This window comes from Hylobates moloch, unplaced genomic scaffold, assembly GCF_009828535.3.
Source record: "Hylobates moloch isolate HMO894 unplaced genomic scaffold, HMol_V3 SCAFFOLD_26, whole genome shotgun sequence".
Taxonomy (NCBI): domain Eukaryota; kingdom Metazoa; phylum Chordata; class Mammalia; order Primates; family Hylobatidae; genus Hylobates; species Hylobates moloch.
The window spans coordinates 2517014-2533814 of NW_026652301.1; the positions used below are offsets into that span (position 1 = coordinate 2517014).

At 36.8% G+C, this 16801-nt stretch overlaps 1 protein-coding gene across 1 annotated transcript in view; it reads right to left on the reverse strand.

Moving 5' to 3' along the window:
- The window catches only part of LOC116463138 (androglobin-like), a 183546-nt gene that overhangs the window by 55725 nt on the left and 111020 nt on the right, over positions 1–16801 (reverse strand). The window contains exons 20-25 of the mRNA XM_032146102.2: positions 15206–15373; positions 10606–10741; positions 9855–9992; positions 7298–7391; positions 3349–3483; positions 2673–2826 (exon numbers count right to left, since the gene is read on the reverse strand). Coding sequence (XP_032001993.1) covers positions 2673–2826; positions 3349–3483; positions 7298–7391; positions 9855–9992; positions 10606–10741; positions 15206–15373 — 825 coding nt within the window. The remainder of the gene's footprint in view (positions 1–2672; positions 2827–3348; positions 3484–7297; positions 7392–9854; positions 9993–10605; positions 10742–15205; positions 15374–16801) is intronic.

Below are 16801 nucleotides of genomic sequence, written 5' to 3' on the forward strand. Positions count from 1 at the left end.
TTTCTCCACTTTTAACTTTTTTTCTTTTTGGAGATGTCTTTTCTTCTTGTCACCCAGGCTGGAAAGCAGTGGCATTATCATGGCTCACTGCAACCTCCGTCTTCTGGGTTCAAGTGATTCTCCTGCCTCTGCCTCCCTAGTAGCTGGGACTGCATGCGCACGCCACCACGCCTGGCTAATTTTTGTATTATTAGTAGAGACGGGCTTTTGCCATGTTGGCCAGGCTGGTCTCGAACTCCTGACCTCAGGTGATCCACCCACCTTGGCCTACCAAAGTGCTGGGATTATGGGCATGAGCCACTGTGCCCAGCCTTAACTTTTTTTCTAAACAGAGCTGGCTAGAATGAGAGGGCTGAAGAGATAAAATATGAGACAGGAAGTATGTTTGCTGCAATATCAATTTACAACTTAAAAATAATAGTTTTAAGTGGAGCTAGAATGTTCTTCTGAACGTTGACTAAAAATGTATCACTTAGACCTATCTGAAAAATTCAAGCTTAATCTAGAGAGGGAGGTCTACAATGGAATTTCTAAAACAAAAACCAAACCCATCCCAGCCCAAGGAAGTATGCTAGATGTAAATAATAATCAGATTCGTACTTGGTTCAACCAAATATTCTTTAAAGAAGGTCTCTTCCAAAATGAAGTATTCAAGACTAGCATTAGTATATTTACCTAGTAATACAGAATTCATTGCTAGAATTTGATGACATCTATAACCTTGATAGAGTCTCCCTTTAAATCATCTTCTTCCTCTTAATCTTTGTGACTTTTAAATTCTAATCACAAATTAAATAAACTGTTTCTATTCAAAAGGAAGTCTAACTCAAACTTTAAAAACAAACATTCAAAAAATAATCTACTGGTGTGTGGACAAATTTGTTCATGAAGAACTAGCGCTGTAGTTTGGTTTAACCCAAGGCATTCTGCTGCAGAAAGGTCAGGTTTAGAGGAGAGGTGTTCAATCTTTTGGCTTCCCTGGGCCACAGTGGAAGAATTATCTTGGGCCATGCATAAAATACACTAACACTAACTAAACTGAGGAGCTTAAAAAAAAAAAGAATCACAAAAGTATTTCATAATGTTTTAAGAAAGTTTACGAATTTGTGTTGGGATATATTTAAAGTCTTCCTGGGCAGCATGCAGCCTATGGGCCACGGGTTGGACAAGGTTGGTTTAGAGATATCATTTATTAGGACATGGGGAAGAATAAATATAGTATAAAAGGAAATTGTGTGGGTCAAATAAAGTTTGTAAATACATGTTTGATGTACAGGAATTGAATTTTTATTAGCAAAATAAAATTTTAAGTGATATGTAAATGCCCTTTCAAGGTAATTAACAAGAACGATAAGTAAAAATAATATACTGATTCATTGACTTTAATCAAGTGAGTTTTTAAAAATTATGTTTACGTGTATAATTCCAAACATAGATAACTGCACACAAAAATATTGATGTTTATCAGATTTGCTTATAAAATGTAAATGTTAAATTTTCCAAATTTAATGCAAAATAAAAATAAGCCCAAGTTACAATTTGATAATATCATCAAATTTAATAAAATCTGATTGCAATATAAAAAATCTCTTATTAAAAATGATAGAAAAACATGCTAAGGGTTTAATGAAACATATACAACTTTTAAATTATAATAAAATGGTAAAAAAATTTCAAGAAAGCAGATTATATATGTATATAATATACACATATACACACATATGTATCAATGGGGTTAAGTAGTTTCATCAAAAATTTAATTGTCCTTATTTTTAAAATGTTTCCTAAAATCTCTAAGACACCGTGAAAGAGCTATTAGGATTTTTATGGAGTTAATACATTTTTAAATGTATTCTTCATTTACACAAAAGCAGTATTCATGAGATAAGTATGTTCTAATTTACACAAAATAATGTATAGAATCATAGGCTGAAATGAATCTCAGAAGTCAAGTACAGACATAACTCAAAAAGAAAAATGAAGAGGTTCAAAGACATAAAGCTGCAGAATGGAAGATCAGAGCTAAAACAGCCCTCTTCATAGCCAGCTAGGTATACATTATCATTTGTTGTGGTTCTCTCTTAGAGGAAATGACTGAAAAGACAAAATATGAGATTTAAATAAACAGAGAAGCAATGTGGTTTGAGTGAAGGTCAGAGATGAGGGTCTATAATGTAGCCACAGTAAGGTCCCCAAGTGCCTCTGGCTGGTAAAGGAATTTATGTAGCCCTCACAATGAGGTGGTGATGGTTGGTGGCTTATGTGACTACAATTTTCTGAAATACACAGGAGTAGAATAAAAACCCAGTGGGAAACAAAGATAATCATCTGATTTGGTTTTGGGATAAGGCTAAAGGAGCTCTTTAGATTCATTTCTATTTTAAGCATTTATATGTTTCTTAAATTTCAATAATTAGAATTTCTAATGATTTCTTTTGTCATATTTTCTTTTGGAAGAAGAAGAAAGAGCATTGAGAGGTAAAGAATGCTTTAGCATTTACATTAAATATCTCCTACTGTTAAATATATGGGACTTCTATAGTGAAAGATCGGGGCCTTATTTGCCTGTTAAGTAGATTAAAAACAACTCTGCCCTCCCTTCAGGACCCTCTACAAGCTGGTGACTTTTCACTGCCTTTCTATTATATGTGGAGAATAAATTTTATACCTACCTTATTCTTGGTATAAAGATAAGGCACCACTTTTTGGAACACCTTTGGCACTTGCTCCATTGTGTCATTATTAACAACATGTAGGATACAGATTGGAAGTGTAGTATATATTTTGGGAACCAAAATCATATCTTGAGGAACCAAAAATGTTTCTCTGTAATTATAAAAGCATGAACTTTCCCTTGACATGAATCTTAAAGGAAGTTAAAAATTTGCATTAATGCCAAGAAATTTTTTTAAAAATCCAAAGTTCCAAATAACTAAAAGGCACACATATTATATTATTTTAAAAATTACTATTAATATGTTATTTTGTCAAGTAAATGCAAACTCTATTAAAAAATCAATTTTATAAGTAATTTGTGACTTTTACCAAATATACTATTGCTTAGAAATTAAAGGATCTTTTTCTATACTAAAAGCATATTAATTTGTTATAGTATTTTTATCATGAACATAAAAGGTTCTAATAATTACTAAACATTCTTCATATTTTGATGAAAAGAATAGGTAAAAATTTCTATAATATCTCATTTAAAATGCCAAGTGTGGAAGAATTTTAACTTATGAAGGCAACCCAGAAGCTAATACCTTTACTACTATCATAAATAAGTATTCATAAATACAGATATTGCAAGCCATTTAGAGACATATTTGTCATTATATAACAACTTACCTGAATACTATAAACCAAGAATTTGGTGGCTGTTCTTGATAAGTCACAGTATAATCTGCAAAAGCAATCTTAGTTTCTTCATCTTGATAGCACGGATAAGATTCCAAAGACTTGCACTTGCTTTTAAACATTAGTCTAGAAATATAAAAATAAATTATGTATCAATGGCAAAAGCCACTTTAAAGATAAACTCTATTTACAAAAAGAAATGACAAAAAATAGTATAAGATATTGCAAGTCATTGTTGGCTAGATTGAGATCTTGATCAAAGGGGGTCTGTGTAGTCCCTGATACATGGTGCCAAGGGAAGGGGACCCATTCTAGGTCAATCACAAAAGATGTCTGTCAAAGGTGCCCAAAGTTATCTGAGGCTCTCAAAGGAGAGCATGATTCATGATTGAGGGAGTAAAGTTTACAGGTGGGAAACCAGAACCAAAGTTGAAGCTATAAGGATAGAAAAACTAGAAGCAGGCAAACCAGCAACAAAACTGGGTGAGAGTCACCAAAGGGCCTGGAATTAAAGTAGAGAAAATGGAGACTGAAATGGAGTTTAAAGTGAGAAATATGTTTGGAAAAATAGATTTTAAAAATCTAAGGCCATGTGCAAGTGGAGAGGGCTGGCTTTCCTCCTGCATAATTTCTGAGTGTATAAGGGAGTAGAGTATACACTGCTAAACTAATTATGGAGCTGAGGTTTCTCCACGTTTTCCCCCTGGAAGGCTGTGATATATTACAGAACATAATGGGAGTGATGATGTGATGGATTTTCTGGGTCTTATCCCTCCTATTCTGCCACAAACTGGATGTGCCCTTAGTAGCACTGGGAATATAAAGCCCTTTATACGATGTCTCAGGTATTAGCTGAGATGGAAGCATTATGGCCATAGCACATGATTCTCTTTTAGAGGTCTAGACAGAACCAGAGGTGTTCTTATCTTCCAGAGGCAGATGTTTTCATTGATTGTCAGTGGAAAGCAAAGCCATGGTGGTCCTCATGGAAGACAAAAGTCACATACTCCATTTCATCATTGGTTTTTGTTAGGTTTTTGTTGATCATAGGCTTTTGGTAGGAGGAAACTAACAGGATTATAGTTGGAAGGGGTTTAAAAGGCCTTTTAAAATGGTAAAAAGGACAAATAATAGGGTAACCATATATCCTGGCTTGCCTGGGATAGCTGTGGTTTATACTTACAGTCCTGGCCTAATTATTAACAGTTCTCCATCTTTTTTTGTCAATGTCCTAGTTTGGATGATCAATGGTATGATAATTCTAACTAGGAGCTATAAAGTGCAGGTCTGTCAATGCAGGACATCCCTGTAAATCACAGAGGGCTGGCCTAATCTATACAAGGATGTTGGCTCAACCAACATAGGAATTAAGCTCGTCGCAGTGGGAATTGACTGTAACGGGACCTGTCACCATTCTAAAATGAGGGTGTGATTTCTGGTCTTCCCAGACTGTCACTGTTCCCCTTAAACATTCTACCCTTTTAATGAATGTAGGGCCATCAAAATCCTGATGAACTATATAGAATATTTTGAATGACCCAGGGTGATATACCTGAGTTGGAAGATTTAGTCTTAATTAAGAATTGGTTTCAATTTAGTCAGATTTTTATCTGATACGATGCCTCACAGGGGAGTTTGTTTTTTAGACATCATTTGCAAGAAAATTGGGTGCAAGATCTGACCCACAGATTTTCCTATGATAGGCTCCACAATGCAGAAGCAACTTGTACAAGAGGGTCTGTTCTCTCTGTGTGCATCCACACAATTGGATTGAATTGTTAAGATGAAATGGGATTCGGCTGGGCGTGGTGGTTCACGCCTGTAATCCCAGCACTTTGACAGGCCAAGGCAGGTGGATCACGAGGTCAGGAGATCGAGACCATCCTGGCTAACACGGTGAAACCCCGTCTCTACTAAAAATACAAAAAGTTAGCTGGGCGTGGTGGTGGGTACCTATAGTCCCAGCTACTCGGGAGGCTGAGGCAGGAGAATGGCGTGAACCCAGGAGGCGGAGCTCACAGTGAGCCCAGTTCGCGCCACTGCACTCCAGCCTGGGCGACAGAGCGAGACTCCGTCTAAATAATAATAAAAGATGAAATGGGATTCAAATGGGATTCAATCTTAAGACTAAATCATAAATTGGTAAACTCAGTCTTCCCCAAGTTGACTTGGGGGAAGTTCTTCCCCTTCAGAGTTGAGAATGAAAGGCTAGGCTTCAGAACCTCAAAGTTCCACATGTAGTAGTAATGACAATACCAACGTTTACAATGGCTACTTTTTTGTAATGATTCAATCTGTGGCATTGTGCTAAGTACTTTTCCTGTCTACCTTAATTTGTCTTTACAGATTTAAGAGGGAATAGAACTATACAGTAAATATTATTATCCCTATGCTATATATAAAAATTAAGTTTAGAGAGAATAAGAATCTTATCTTAGATAACAATAATTAGTAGAGCTGGGGTTAGCTTCAGGTCTTGTGTCAAATTATGTGCTCTTAACCATAGAATTAATGCCTGTTAGGATAAGGTAGCTTTGGATGCCACTGGCATTTGAGTTTAAATAACAGACTTTTTGGTTTTATCTGTCCAAGAAATGTGTATGTAGAACTCAAAGCATTGAAAGAGCATGGCCTCTGTATCAGATATGAGCTGAGATTCCGTGAAATGGTCTTGGCTGTAGTGGGAAGATCACATGGAGAAGAACGACAATCCCCTGAAGGTATTATGCTAGTGTTTCAAATACACCTCCCTGGTGTACTGATCCTATTCTCTAATAGGAACACTAACTTTTTAGCACATTGCCTTCATGAAAATTAGGTGTAAGATCTGACCTAGAGATCTCCTCCTGGTAGCCCCAAAATACAAAAGCAGGTTGGAAAAGAGGGTTTGTGCTCCTTATGTGCATTCATACAATTAAAACTTTAGGCAAAAGTGTAACCCTTTCAGGAAATGGGTTCTGGAGTAAAGGTTAATCAAGTAATTTGCATGGGGTCTGCAGAGTCTCCTGAAAATGTAAATTGATGTCTTTTATCAGTTCTGGAAAGTTCTCACCTGTTATCTTTGTACCTTCTGTCATTCCAATTACTTACACACTAAGCTTTCTGAGAATGCCTCACAAGTCCCTTATGCTATTTTCCACTCATTTTCTCTTAGCTTCACTTGAGATACTTTTTATTGACATATTACCCAGTTCACTAAGTTCTTCTTCTACTGTGCCTAATCTGTGGTTAAATTCATTGAGTTCCTAATTTTGGTTATTAAAATGTTCATTGATGTACTTTCCATTTGTCTGTGTTTTATTAAATTCTCAAACTTTTAATCTATTTTCTTTATTATTTATTTTCTTGCTCATTTTCATAACAGTCATGTTTAGAGGTTTTTTTTCTGCCACCTCTGAAATCTAAATCACCAGAGAGTATGGTTCCACATATTTTCCATAATGTACTGTGTGTGTATATATTGGGGGGGAGGTGAGTGGGTGTGTAATTTTTTTCTGTTTTTTTCAGGTTAGCTTGACTGTTGGACATGAGTTATGGTTAGAATGCAGTTTTTCTAAGGTTCAATCTACCTATGCCTTGTCCCTGTTTAGAAAGTGTTGTCCTCCAAGGATTTCATCTGACTATTTGTTGACTGGGATCTCATCTGCTATCAGGTCCTAAACTTTAATTTTTGTCTTCTCAGTACCATAAGATTTAAGGAAACTTTGTTCTGCTCCTAGAGGTTTTCTGCTCAGAATTTTAGTTCTGTGCAATTAAAACATAGACAAAAAGTAGCAAGTACCATAGAAATGTTTCAGATAAAATATTGTGGAAGGTCCGAAGTAATGGTGTGGTTCTAGCTGCAGTGACTGGGGAGCTCTCAACAAATATGGTAGTATTCAAACTGGACTTTGACAAAAGGACAATATACTGCAATAAAAATATCATTTGACTGCTTTACCTTAAGAGAGAAACTGCATACTGTTCTAAATTCATTTCCAATATAGCCCAAACTTTTTGAAGAGTATCTGCAACACTGATATTTTCTTTTGTGTCTAAAAATAATAATAAATAACAACGTTAAGCTTTAAGATGCCTGAAAGATCATCTTGTCCAAAGCCTTCATTTCCACAAATGAAGTTGAAACTCACAAGTAAGATGGTATCCAAAGTCATAGCCTTCATTAGCAGAAAAATCAGGTTTAAAATATGAGCTACAAACTTCTAGTCAAGAGCTCTGCTCACCGTATTATGTTGTTTCCCTTCATCTTTAATTTAAAGTCTTAAAATATTGCTTGACCTAATTTAAGATAGTCATCAAAGTGTTTACATAAGGAGAACTCTGTCACACTAAAACTTTTTTTGTGACAGATCTTATCTCAGAAAAAGTAATCCATCCAATTTTTCTAAAGAGGAATGGCTAATAGGATTTTATTAGAGCTCAATCTACTGCATTATCTGCAAATGGTTTAAAAGTAGATAATTTGTCAAGAAAATGTGAATCCTTATTAAGAGCCTCAAACTTACTGTATCAGAAACTAACATTCTTTTTCTAATTATCCTATCTTAATTTCTTCATAGTATTTACCAGCATCTGAAATTGATATCTTCATATATTTACTTGTCTATTATATGCTTACTCTCACTAACATACAAGATTCATCAGAGTAGAAACCTTGTCAGTTTTATTGACTGCTATAAGGCCAAAATATGTAACACTGCCGTACAGTCAAGAGTTATTCAATAAATATATGCTGAGTGGAAAAAATGCAAACACTATTAAAAAGACATTTTGAATAGTTGAACACAAACTCTATGAAGTCCATTACTAAATTGCCCATATTTTCAGTCTCTAAAAAGGGAAGTAAAATCATTATATGAAAATTTTTACAACATATATGGATGATAAAAGCATATTTTACCATATGCATGGTTTGAATATATTTCCCAAACTTTATGTGTTAGAAACTTAATTCCCAAAGTAACAGCACTGAGAAGTGGAACCTTTAAGAGGTGATTAGCTCATGAGGGCTATGCCCTTATGAATGAATTAATGTGATTATTAAAAGAGTGCGTTAGTTATCTCAGAAGTGGCTTCCTGATAAAAAGATGAGGTCTGGCTCTCTCTATCCCTCCTTTATCTCTCTTTCTCTTTCATGAATGTGCTCTCTTGCCCTGCCACCTTCCTCATGGGATAAAGGCTCTGTCCAGTTGCAAACCCCTTGATTTTGGATTTTCCAGCCTTCAGAACTGTAAGAAATAAATCTCTGTTCTTTATAAATAACCTAGTCTTTGGTATTCCATTATAGCAGCACAAAATAAGGCAAGACATCCTATATTGAGTTTGATGAATGCATATGTTTTGTAATGGGGAAAAAAAGCCCCATTAAATTAGACAACTATCATTAAACTATGTAATTTAGGGTTTTTAAACCATTGTGTATCTGATGTTTTCACTGCTAAAACATTTTAAATATTATCATTAAATGTTTTAAATAGGTCCTTTTTTTCACAAGAAAATGTTTCAATATATGTAAAGAATTCTATTGGAGGTAAGGCTTCTCCTATCAAAATGTCAGCAAAAACCACAGAATGAAAATAATTGAATATACATTTTTTGTTTTTCGTTTTTTTGAGACAAGATCACACCCTGTCACCCAGGCTAGAGTGTAGTGCTGTGATCTCGGCTCAGGCTCACTGCAACTACCACCTCCTGGGCTCAAGTAATCCTCTCACCTCTGCCTCCCAAGTAGCTGGGACTACAGGCACATGCCACCATGCCTGGCTAATTTTTATATTTTTTGTAGAGGCATGGTTTCCCCATGTTGCCCAGGCTGGTCTTGAACTCCAGAGCTCAAGCGATCTGCCCACCTCAGCCTCCCAAAGTGCTTGAATATAAGTTTTGCATCTGCCATGTTTTATTTTAAGCTAATAAAATTGACCTTTTAGCAAAAAGATTTTTTTTCATATACACAGATGTATCTGATTTAATACATTTAAGAACACATTTAAAATGCATTTTATGTCTTCTAGATGTATGTCACTATGGACATACATAGTGGCTTCTTTATTATGCATTAGTTTATTCATTCACTTATTCATTCATTTGTTTGAAAAATCATCTGCAAACGTGAAAATATCTATGACTTAGCTGAGTCTGACTGAGGTAGCACAGTGCTAGGTACTTGAGATATATACAGAAAAAGACCAGTTCCCTGTTTTAAAAGAACTTGCAATAGATTGGGAAAACAAAGCTGATCATTCATTCATTTTTTCATTCGTTCTTTCAGCAAGTATTTATTGTGTGCTTATGATGCGCCAGACACTGTGCCAATCCGGGAAACAAGACACTCAGTGCATTGGACATGCTTCCTATTTCAAATAATTTCATTATTTAGAGGACTGAAATTAATTAGCTGAGCCATAAAGTGGGGTGACTCTAAAATACTTTCATTAACGCACATAAATATTTATTCTTATACAAACAAGTTCATTTTATGAATGTTTGGACAATCATACCTGGTATTCTGGCTTTCATAAGCAATCTAACATAAGTTCCTCTCCACATGGCTTGAATTTTAATTGCTGCTGCTACTTCCTCAGGAGAATACTCTTTATCACTTGTGGGCATACAATATTTAACGTCCAGCCATTCCACTGGAAAGGGAAAAACAAACTTTGAACTGAAAGTTATATTTAATCCCTTCCCCAAGTTTCAACGCCTTTAGCTGCCAAAGCCCTCCAACATATAAAATTCTACATTGCAAGAGTTAGCATCATATTTAATATCGCCGGCTCTAGGTGGTTCTTGTTAGAATGTAAATATTTTGCAGGAGGGAAAACACACAAAATAGGGACATCTTGGTGAACTACTATTGATTTCTGTGTGAATATAGCCAGAGATTTCTCTCAAAAATAAAAGACATGTTAAAATGATGGGATCAGAGCATGGGAAGAAGAGAGAAAAGTAGGGTTACTTGGGTCAGAGGATCTTGCCAGAATTCTTCAAATCAAACCATGTAGATTAGTGACTTCCATATTTTTAAGGTTAGGAGTAAATAAAACAGGGAAATTCTCCCCTGTAAAACACTTCCCTAGAAGTGTATGTGGTGGGGATGAGGAGTAGGGGATCCCCAGCAGGTCCTTGGAGCCCCTTGAGCTCTTAGAGCATTGCTTGAACTCCATGACAGTCCACAAACACATTTCTCAAATTATTTACCTTACTTAAAACTAGGAATTCCTTGATTAAATATATACAATTAACGGATACCTAAAGAAACCTCTTCCAAGGAGGAATTGAGTAACTCCAAGTCCAAAACCATAGCCCGAAATGCAAATTTGAAGTTTGGAGCAGGTTTTGTTATTTGAACTTTTTTCATTAAACGCCATAAGGAAAGATGAAAAACCTGAAACAGATAAAGTACATTAATTTTTTTTATAGCAAGAAAATACCATCATCTGGCCAGAAAAGCTCTAAAAAAACTTTTAGATACTCTAAAAATAAAAAATAAAAACCATTTCTCAGATATACACACAACCTAACAGAAGATTCTTTGAAGTCTCACTCGCCCAGTAGGAGACCAAAATTATCATTTGATTATTTCTAATTTAATAAAATGTAATCACTACAGCAATGTTTATAACATAGACTCAATTAAAATACAGTATTAAACTGGTAGAGGAGGTAAAGAACAAGGTAAAAAAAAGTAGCATTATCCTTGTGCTTAAGCAAGTTATATAGCTTATTTTATTGATTCTAAGATGCCATCCATTGTAAGACACACTATTATTTCATATGCTACATAAAATGAAAATATGTTTCTTAGAGTTTTTTTAGTCACTTAGTAGTACTAACCTCATTATGAAAAAACCTCTTTTAGACTTATTTAGACAAAATTTTTTCATCATATGTCACATAGTTGTGTAATTATCAAAGTATAAGTGGAGATTTTTATTTTTTATTTTTATTTTTTTACCAAAGTAGCTTCCTTTTGCATAAGTGATTCATTCACCAAGATCCCTTACATATTAAATCAGGGCCAGCTACATTGGGCTCATGCAGAGTAATCTTGGTAGCACGAAATGGTGAACCAACCACCTGGGCTCTCTTTCATCCAGGCTCAGTCATCTAATCTATCAGCAGCAGAAACTGACTCTGGTCTTTGATATGGTATCATCCCCTGAGAAGTCCGGCCAGTTACTTGGGGGCAAGTTGCTCTCAGTGGACTAGACGTCCATTAGGTGGGTCACTGATTCCTTACAAGAATTGACTCCTGCCTCAGCTATGAGTTTGCTTTCTGTGTCCTTGGTACCTTGGCCAGCATCATTATCCAAGAGGTTATAGAAAATCTGGTTTACAAACATGGGATTCAGCTAACATACCTGTAGATCAAGAGTTGCATTATAAAGATTTAATCACTGGGAATAGTCTGGAACATGTTGGTCCTAACATATACCATACATAGAATTGATAAAATTCCTGGTAGATTGCAATGACACATAGAAGGCTCAGTTAAAAAGCCAGCCTGGAGATGTCACTTGAAGTATGTACATATGGAACCAAAGACCAATATCTGGTGCTGTATCCACATAGTTAAAACACACAGGCCTGAGATTCAAAAGTTGCAAGTAAGATTGGCCTCTCTCCCCATCATCTGACGTGACCCATTTGCAGACTCTGTGCCCAATTCCCCCACAATAACCGGTTTGCTAGATTTCAGAACACATTTCTTGAGGGAAGGAAACAAGGGGTAATTCCACCAGGGAATATGGTATTATTTATGATAAAACTAAACTATGACATATGTGCGGTTGCTTTGGGCCTCTCATCTTGGTGGAGAAGCAGAAAAAAAGGAGTTAATATAACAGGATAGGAGGAGAATTCACATTGATTATCATGAGGTATTAGGGTTTCTGCTACATTGAGGGAGCAGGGAGAATTTGGTCTGAAATTTGCTGGGACACTTCTTGATGCTTCCATAGTAAATGAGTAATTGCAGCAACCATGGCCTGGCTACAGTAAGGTAGCCAAGATCCTGCACCCATCAGGATGGAGAATCTGGATCACACACCAGGTAAACAACTAGAAGAACTGGCTGCAAGACAAGGCAATCTAGAATGGGAGGTAGAGGAGAGAGCTGTTGAATACTGATTGTGGCCTCAAGGCTGGTGGTAGCTGTAGAGACTACAGCTTTTTTTGTCATATGGTGATTTAATTATTTATTTGTTTAATTTTAGACCTTGTGACCAGCTACCAACTTGAAGAATGGATGAGAGTTTACTTAAGGGTGGGGGCACTATCAGACTTGTTCTACAGGTGAATTATGGCAAATATTTCTTGTATATTACTCTCATGCTGTAGGTGAGTAGTTCTCAACTGGAGTTGATCTGCCCCTCAGGCAGCATTGCCAAATTAAATACATTACACTGTAAGGGGAAGTACAAATTAAAAAATAAGAGGCTTAATCACTCCCTATGAAAAATAAGGAAAGAGGTTGCTCCCCCCACATCCTTTGCCTTAGAGCATTTACATTTAGGACACTTGTAACGATAAGTTCTCTCTCTTTCTTCCTCTCTCTCTCTTCCTCTCTCTCTCTCTCTCTCTCTCTCTCTCTCTCTCTCTCGGAAACATATGTAAATCTTGTTTGTTTGTTTGTTTGTTTGTTTATTTATTTATTTTTGAGATGGAGTTTTGCTCCTGTTGCCCAAGCTGGAGTGCAGTGGTGCAATCTCGGCTTACTGCAACCTCTGCCTCCCAGGTTCAAGTAATTCTCCTGCCTCTATCTCCCAAGCAGCTGGGATTACAGGCGCCCACCAGCATACCACGCCTGGCTAATTTTTCTATTTTTAGTAGAGATGGAGTTTCACCACGTTGGCCAGTAAATCTTTCTTAAAAGCTAAATAAACCTCTTGCCCATTTAATAGCCCAGGAACGTTTTTCTCCAGGACCTGAGAACCATTTCTTTGAAACGTTAATCATCATGGAAGATAGCACCCATATTTTATTTCCCAGTTTCTTTGGGAGAGTAGGAGACTACCATTGGTAGGTACCTTGCTGATACGAAGGTGTTACAAGTGTATTTTTCTTTTAGATAAAGCTAATTACCTAACACAGATGGTCATCCCCATACCAAGTGAATTTGGGATGAACTATGTTGTGTGGCAAGAGGTGCTATGGAGTCTTTTTCCTGGAGGACTACATATTGTTTATCTTGACAGTACGTGTGAAATGGGCTGTATCTGCTTGGGGTAAGATTTTTTTGTTTGTTTTTGTCTTTGCAATCTCTTAGCAGATTGCCTGTGATGTGCACCACCTTCTGGCTTAAACTTCATTCAACAATAAATTGTTTTCCTTCTCTTCTGCCTTGTGAACACGTCATCTAGTTTGGGAGATTTTATTTCTAATTATATTTCCTCAAGAACCCCAAACACCCAGTCAACTTTGAATAATGGATAAAATACATTTTATATAAGTAATTATGTAAGTAATTTTATAAGTATACTAGGACAGTAGTATATTTCTGTTCTAAATGTTGCACATATGGTTTGTTTAAACACAAAATAGAATTTAACTGGGTGTACTCTATTTGTATTTGCTAAATCTGGCAATGCTACCCCTCCCTGCAGAGGTATCTGGCAATGTCTGAAGTCTTTTTCGTTATCACAACTGGAGTCTACTGGTGTTTAAAGGGTGTAGACCAGAGATGCTATTAAATATTCTACAGGGCATTACAAATGAACTGCAGAAATACAAAGAATCGTAAGAATCTACTATGTAAAATTATATGCCAACAAGTTGGATAACCCAGAAGTAAAGGACAAATTCCTAGACATGTACAGGTAATATTAAATTAGTAATAACAAGTATTTCATGGTGGCCAGGTGCAATGCTCATGCCTCTAACCCCAGAACTTTAAGCCAGGAGAGTTGCTTGAAGCCAGGAGTTTAAGACCAGTGTAGGCAATATAGTGAGACTGCCCCCCACCCCAAATTTTTTTGTTTGTTTTTAATTAGCCAGGTGTGGTGGTCCATGCCTGTAGTCCTATCTACTTGGGAGGGTAAGACACGAGGATCACTTGAGCCCAGGAGTTCAAGGCTGCAATAAGCTATGATCATGCTTCTGCAAGCCAACCTGGGTGTCAGAGCAAAATCCCATCCCTTGAAAAAAGAGAAAGTCTCCCATCAAATAAAAGTGCATGACCTGATGGCTTTACTGCTGAATTTTACAAAACATTTGAAGAAGAACTTATACAAATCCTTCTAAATCTCTCCCAAAAAAAAATTGAAGAAAGAGAATAATAATTATTTGACCCAAATTGTCAATAGTGTGAGGGTTAAAAAGCCAGACCTAAGCCCACCTGATTTTAGTGCAGCTGCAGTGGATGGGTCCATATGTGCCTTGTGAAGCGGTTACCAGAAAGTCTCTTTGCTTCACTACCTCAAGGCTTCCTGTGAAGCCAGAATGCTACTCAGCCTGGCAGAGGCACACGTTGTAAGTGTGAGGAAGTCAAAGCCCTTGAGAGCAGCCACCTAACAGTGGGGAAAAGAGTTGGTGGAGAAGCACCATCATCTTGCCCTCCTTGAGTGGGAACTTTTAAAGGGATGTCCCACATATTTCCTCAGGACACTCTGCATAGCTGATTCCCAGTAAGCCACAGCAGTAATTGTCATATCCTTTAACCAATTTCTTTCTCTTTCTCATTTCATTCTTTTTACTCCCTCATTTCTGCTTTCTGAAATCACTTCCCAAATATATTATCTCCATCCAAAATATTTTCTCTGGCTCTGATTTGAGAGGTAACCTAATGGGAGATATACCCTTTTGAAAAGAAAATTTCCTCTTCTGAACATCGTATCCCAAACAAGCTTACCCTGAAGTGCTGTGCAGTTAGTTCTTTATCATGGAAGGGGACAGGGTAGTGAGCTGTTTGCAGATCCTTCAAAGCTGCAGAGAGTTTACCCTTATCTTTGAAATTAGCAATCACGTTTCCAATAGCTTTCATAATCAACAGAGACTGTTCCGTAAATCGGCAGCTCTCCTGTGAAGACAAAGCATGGCAGCCATCCTCACTAACCCTTAAGTGTCATCTAGTTTATACAAATTAATTTCTGTGAAAATATGAAACCTCTGCTATATGGCTGATTCAATAATTCTTTATAGAGGATTTGATATCAAGGCAGTTTTACTAAATTCTGCAGTCTCAGAGATAAAAAACAAGGAACGCAATTCCTACCTGAGTGGGAATCTGTAGAAGGAATATTCACCCCACATTGGGGATCACATAAAATTTCCCTACCGTATTAATAACCAGACCTAGTTCTGAGGACATTTAGGATTAGTCTGACAAAAAACTGTGTGGAGTTTGAGGACTGACAGAGATTTCAGGGAGAAAGCCAGAAAGATAAAAAAGACAAGAAGGTGACCTAGCATGGGCTGGTGGCTCTCTCCTGCTATCAACTCTTAAAAAAATCATGAAGCAAGAAGGAGACAGGAATTTCAGGAAGTAACTAATTTTTAAAAATCAGAGAAAACTGTGAGGTGTTTGGAGCTGTTGTGGTTGGTGTATGGTGGGTGGTCCTGGAGTTGCCTGGCAGCAGCATGAAAAAAGTAAAATTGGAAAAAACAAAACAAAACAAAACAACTTTTTCCCCTTAGAGGGCACCATGGTGCGATCATGATTCCTGACTCTGTCCTGAAATTTTGAGGAATGGCCCAGCAAGTGCACCTGAAGCACAGATGCCTTGCTAGGGTGAGAAACTGATGGAAGCAGATGCAACTGACTCGTTACTGGAACACACTGACTTAGAATCCTCACAAAGCCTACAGATAGCTTCATCTCAGTGGTGTTTCTCCCTAAAGTGAAACCATGACCAGAAAAGTTCTCTGGTCAAATATTAGATAGGGATCAATTATGGTTCTAAGTAGCGTTAGTCTCTCTGCCCTTGGGTCAGTGTATTCTCTTTGGCTTCTTGGACTTGATCTCCAACAATCTTTTCGACATCAGGAAGTGATATCTCCAGGGAAATGTGAGCTCACAGACCAAAATAAATAAACACCCAGGGAGATAAATTATCTAAAGGAAGACAACAAACTGAGAATGTATACCATATAAAGCAGAATTATTTTCTTAAGACCATTTGAAATAAGCAAGATAAACATAGTTAGGGAAATAAGTGACATTTGTGTCTAAGTGAACTTGCTGTGCTGTGTGATCTTGCTGTGGCTGTTGAGCAAGACAAAAGAGACCTGGTGAGAGATGGCACAGCAAACAGAGGAGGCAGCCCTGGGAACTCTTGCACAGCCACTGCTCAGACAAGGAAGAATGCATGAGTGTGACGTGTGGGAACCAGCTGCTTGCCACGAATTTTTGATGGCTGGCTTAGAGAATCCCATCAATACAAGGTTGTGCTATTTGGAATTGTTTTTTGTTTGTTTCTTTTTCTTTTTTTTTTTTTTTGGTAGGAAA